Below are 6,000 nucleotides of genomic sequence, written 5' to 3' on the forward strand. Positions count from 1 at the left end.
ACGGTATATCTGTTGCCTTTGCTGCTTACTTCAGGCGATACGTTAATGCACATTTGGCTCTGCAAAACTCGTATTTGCTTAGGCCAAATGGCGCATCAACGTTTATCGCCACTGCAACGGAAAGAAGAGAAAGAAATGTAAGAAAGAGAATCAAAGACAGAAAAAAAAGTTTAATCAGTGTTAATGTAATAATAACATAAAATAACATTGATAATGTTATTTATGTTATTTTCCACGTGAAGAACGCCAGTAAACCTTGCGGTATTGAAACTCAGTGAGCAAGGAGTCTTAGACAAGCTGAAAAACAAATGGTGGTACGATAAGGGTGAATGTGGAGCCAAGGACTCTGGAAGTAAGGTTAGTCACTGCAGGTTCTATGTGATTCAAGCACACTCATAATTATTAGTGGGAATGACCCCATTTAAAGTAATGATAAATCATTTCAAGCAAATGCACAAACAAAGCATGAGATGCCTTGGTAAGATGTAATTTACTAATGCCTGCAGACTTACTAATGATTAATACCATTTATATTATTTTATAATACAGTAATGCATGCAATGTCATTCTTGAAATGTGCACTTTTTATCAAAATGACCCGTTAAATCCTCTTTTTCCAGCTCCCCAATATTCAAAGACAAATGAAATGGAAAGCTTTTTTCTTACAAAAAAGCATTCATGAGATATTAATCAATTAAAACATTTGGACACAGCTACACAAAGGAAACGCTCACAGCAATACTGAATACTGAAATCTGACAGTGATTGGCTAATCTCTGGACCATCTATAAAGGGTGTCCAATGGTGTTAACTGTCCTCTGTTGTATTCGTACCACTGTCTTTCACTGTGTAGTACCGTGTGTGAGTCTTGTTTTTGTTTATTTATGTTTGCGTGGCCTCGTGTTGATCTAAGTGTGTTATTAATGGAGTTCACACTGATTTCACAGTTACCTCTCACTCTTATCACTTAAAATATATCACAAATTATGAAAAAACCCACCATAAAAACAAACAACTAGCAAACCGCTCCTTCACCTACCTTTTTTCCCAATGTTAAGCTTCATGAAATCAATTATTAATGAAACGATCCGTGTGAAAAAATGAAGTACTTAGTTCTGAGTGATTCTCTTTCCTCAGTTGGCACTTGTTTCTTTTCCTTGATAATTGATACTCACCTCTGTCTTGTCACTAGTCCCAATTTTTAAACCGTGTAATTGTAACTGTGTTGTCTATGGCTGTTCTGTTGTCACTTTTCCAAACACACATATATTGTGCACCACTTTGAAAAGGTAGAGCCCTATGTATCCATTTGGCATCCACCTTAAATGAATACATGGGTGTTTAACGCGCTAAAAGAACTCACTGTACTGTATGTGTCAGACCCCAATTGGTTTATTACTAAGCTGTCTTCCTCCTTGTCTCTGTCTATAAGTAAAGGTCTTTGAGCACGTTTGTAACAGCTTAGCCCTTTGTTATGGGCAACCCATGTAAATGGTCCTTGTACAGTACAAATTTCGGATGTAGATCCACAACACATAGACTGTATATGCACTGCATACAAACTGTTGCTGCATTTCATTATGATTACAGTACTAACCAACCTACACTGCTTTAAATTGACCCCAAATGAAAAAGCACCTGTGTGTTATGTCTTGTTAATTTCTGTGCTTTTTAGATATTATTGGCTGTCAAACAAATGTATTATCATTATTAGATGTAGTGGTGCATTTTTGTGCATTTATAGTATTTGTTGTGATTGTTTTATTCATGTGCATTTAAAAACATTTTTCAACTTTCACTTTTGCCCTTCCGCTAACCTCTGTCTCGTATGCATTTCACAGGAGAAGACCAGCGCTCTCAGCCTGAGCAACGTGGCTGGGGTGTTCTACATTCTGGTCGGAGGACTCGGCTTGGCCATGCTGGTGGCCTTGATTGAGTTCTGTTACAAGTCCCGAGCCGAGGCCAAGCGAATGAAGGTGGCAAAGAATGCACAGAATATTAACCCACCTTCCTCGCAGAATTCCCAGAATTTTGCAACTTATAAGGAAGGTTACAACGTATATGGGATCGAAAGTGTAAAAATTTAGGGGGTAGGGAACGAGGTTTTCATAAATTTCCCCAAATGCACGCTTTTTTGGCTCCATCCGTTCCATCCTTCAGTGTTAGTGAATGAAGAGGTTGGCCACAGGATCGTATGTACTGGTGACTTATGATTTAATGAGAGAGAGAGAGAAAGCTATTACCTTTTTTAAAGACTAAAACTGTGTTCGTGCATTTAAGTTTCCTTACTATTTTGAACCATTTTCATGTATGACTGTTGATGGCCATGCTTGTTAATACCTCTGTCCTAGTAACGCATTTCAACAATAATGCTTGTAATGACCATGCATAAGCATTTACATGATCATTTTAATCTTGCATTGTGTTACCCATCGAGATCATATTTGGTTCTCATCTACATTGTCAAGTTTTCAACATTTTATAATCTTTTAAGCTTACATATGTTGAGATACCCTAACCTAACATGTTGCCTCCTTGTTTGTTTATGGATCCTTGTGGGTGTGAATGTGTTAATGTTTGTGCTGGATTGTGTGTGCGCGTACATGTGACATTTGTGTATTTAGATGACCTTTGGGGACGCCATGAGGAACAAAGCAAGACTTTCCGTCACTGGGAGTAACGGGGAGAATGGTCGGGTGATGACTCCAGAGTTTCCTAAATCTGTCCACGCTGTCCCGTACGCGAGACCTGACATGGGACTAAACGTCAGCCTGACAGATCTGTCCTGATCAATGAGAAACTTCTGAGTGCCTTACAATGGTTTCAATAGAGTGTTTTTTTTTCTTTTCCGTCCTGCCCTCCCTCCTTCTGTTCTGCGGCTTTTTCTGTCTGTCTGGTGAAAAAGGAAAAAGATGGAGGCTTCATTTTGTGGCTCACAAAGACTTGTATTGTTGCTCTCTGTCTCTATTTCTCACCGTATAAAACCCCTCTTTCTCTCTGGGTGGAATTACATCTCGGAATATAAAAGGGAGGCTCTTTTTTTCTAAACTGATGACACCACGCTTTCCTATCTTACTGTCTGGACTGGACTGAAACAGAGACGAGGGCTTGATTGACGGCAACGGCTGCTTCTGGGAGTCCGAGTTTCAGTCATCTCAACTGTGTGTGTGTGTGCGTGTGCGTGTGTGTGTGTGTGAAGAGCTCGGGTGTGTGTCAGAGGAAGATTTCATCAAAATCACACTGTTTCTGTAGCCCCCACCGCCGAACAGGATTTTCAAACACACTTGATATCATCTGCATTAAGATGTGAAAATGTCCTTTTTTTTCTAAGAAAATCTAAAAAAAAGTTTATTGAAAAAAAGTATTTTTATGTATTTTCACAAAATAGCTTTTAAATAAACTTGCTTACATACTGGTTGGATATAACATCTTAATGTGTGAGTATTCAAAAGGAATAAAATACTAAACAGCTTATAGTTCCATATTTTTAAAGCCAAACACATTGCATATGGGGCTGAGATGTTGAAATCATGTAATTAATTCTTACTCTAAACTTTTCCTGTATATTTTATTCTTTAACATTTGGTGTTGATATGAAATATATGTCAATGCTTGACATTTGGAATCAATCCTTCTACGTTTTACTTGTTAGAGTTGGTACAGCAATTTTGCTTTATACTTTTGTCTTTTTGTTTTGCTTCCGCGCTTTTGTTGTTTGTATTTTTTCTGCCGAGAACCAGGGTTGTTCTACTTTGAAAAAGGAAATTGAACTGTTTACATGCCATCAATGCAAAACAAAAAAATAGTACAGTATTATCGCATCACATTTTAAAGTGACATCAAAAAGAGGCATCGACATCTACACAGTGGTTTTAAATGCCAAATAAGTGACAGTGCCAAAATCTAGTGCCAGTAGATATGAATATAGTCCTAATATAATCAATCACTGTCATCTCAGTGAATGTAAATTATACATTCTGTAATTTTTTGTAACTAGATGTACAGTTGGTGGCAATGACAGTGCTAATACAATAGCCTTTACGCTTTGTTTCTCCATGTATTTTGCATTGATCTGACAATAAAGTAGCACCAGTTGCATGTTGTTGCAGAAAATATTACATACGTTTATTTCATTACTGCCAAACATGCATTTTCATTTAAATGTTGAAGTTGTGAGGTTAATTGTTTGAAATTGGAAATATAATGTTAGACATATATACAATATATACATATATACATATATTTTATACAAAAAGTTTGAATATGAAAAATGATAGCCCCTTTTCATCAAAGCGACTCTGCTTCCTTTAAATACTAAATTTGGTTACTTATTAAACTAATGTTTTTTTTTAGCTATTTAGTCCCAACATAAGTTATTTAGAAAACTTATGCAGACAAGCACTTTTAATTATAAGACACACTTTGTTTTATTTTTTCTAAAATTGACTTATGACGAGTCTTCAACTGCAACACACAAGTTAAACTGTATTAATATTATTACTGTTGTTTTTTAAACAATATAAACATGTAGTTGCTTATCAAATTCCATCGCATATTCAGGCTATTCTCACTGACATTTTGTATATGGAATGTGTGCTGACTTGTTTATTTTTTGGGACTCTTTCTAAATAAAAGTGGCTGATCTCTTGTTATCTCAAAGTGTTTGTCATTTATTTTTGCTTGAGCAGCCCTTATCCTGAAGAAAGCATCGCTGAACAAGTTTTTTTTTTTAATTAAAACTACTTTATTACATGTAATAAAGTAAAGGAGCCCTTTTTATGCTTTGGGGGGTTTTCCTCTCATGTAGTGTTTGCATGTAAATGGTCTGCACATGCTAAAATACCAGAGTTCACGTCAGAGGGAGATTAGTCTTCTGCTCAGGTTGAGCCTGGGTGTAGCTGTGCTGGAGTTTGTGATGCCCCTGAACTTGTTGACCAGGTCAGGACACAGACTTAGTGATGTAGTCTAGTGACTACTGGTCTGTGAACTGCTTAATACAAGATCCAAAACGCCTACATCATTGCACAGAGGAAAGTTTGCTTGTGTATTGAAAGTGTATTAAAATGAAACAGGTCAGAAAAGGTGCAGTTTAACATAACACAGCCTTGAGTCCCCAGCAATACAGCTGCTGAGTAAATTAGATCAAATGAACGGTTCTTGAGATGTGCAAAGTACACACACACACACATGCACACGCACACATACAAACACACACACACACACATTAAACACATCAACAGAGACTTTTTAGATATAATCTATTTTCGGTCACATCTTCAAATGTATCATTTCTGCTTTTCAGGTAAAGCAGCATTACCTGCTAGTGTTGTCACACACAGGAGGAAACATGTTTTTTCAGTGAAATATAAAGGAAGCCATGCGGTCCTATGATTCCAGAGGGACTTCTCTTTGGGAACATGAATAGTTCACTGTCACTATTTTAGTCTCATCTCAGATCTCTAAACCTGTGTTGTTACCTCCATGCATTACACTGTAGAATGTACATGATGTGTAAAACTCATGGGATGGATGGTGGTACCTTGAAGTGACAGGGAACACTTCCTTAAAAAAAAGCTCTTTGCTCAAGGCAAAAATCCCACTCTGCTCCCGTCGTACTCCACCTACACTCCACCCACACACACTGGTCCAAACAGTATCATAGAGGAGAGGGGTGGCTCACCATCTGCTGTAAAGGTGCATCAGATGGCTCATGGTTAGTTGACACATCTGTTCTTCGTGAAAAGCCAGTTGGACCACTCTTAGAGTTCATGTCTCACCTCCAGCAGTCCTTGTGTGTTTGCTACTGTTGATATATATCTGTGATCATTTCTATTTTGGTTTGAAAAAGTCTTCGGCATGATGGCAACCAAAGAATAAAGATACGAAAGGCCTTCCTAACAAGATTACTCTTGGGGGGGGGAGACTATTATTCTTTGTCTCACATGCATGCATGCATGCGTGTATGATTAATGGACAGTTTACAGCTTGGGTTATGATATG

The 6,000-nt window shown here is 37.5% G+C and overlaps 1 protein-coding gene across 6 annotated transcripts in view; it reads left to right on the plus strand.

Annotated features, from left to right (window-relative positions):
* Positions 1-4,652, plus strand: part of gria2b (glutamate receptor, ionotropic, AMPA 2b) — a 53,677-nt gene extending 49,025 nt beyond the window's left edge. For 2 of the 6 annotated variants that reach the window (XR_004570163.1, XM_034227606.1), the window contains 2 exons: positions 1,842-2,090; positions 2,625-4,652. Coding sequence is in view for 4 of the 6 variants with exons in the window: in XM_034227606.1 (XP_034083497.1) it covers positions 1,842-2,087 (246 nt within the window). In the remaining 2 variants the exon portion in view is untranslated. Of the gene's footprint in view, positions 1-242; positions 358-1,841; positions 2,091-2,624 lie in introns of all 6 variants that reach the window. The other 4 variants (XR_004570164.1, XM_034227604.1, XM_034227607.1 and 1 more) reach the window with 3 other exon arrangements.
* The last annotated feature ends 1,348 nt before the right edge of the window (positions 4,653-6,000 follow it).

This window comes from Gymnodraco acuticeps, unplaced genomic scaffold (genome assembly GCF_902827175.1).
Source record: "Gymnodraco acuticeps unplaced genomic scaffold, fGymAcu1.1, whole genome shotgun sequence".
Classification (NCBI taxonomy): Eukaryota; Metazoa; Chordata; class Actinopteri; order Perciformes; family Bathydraconidae; genus Gymnodraco; species Gymnodraco acuticeps.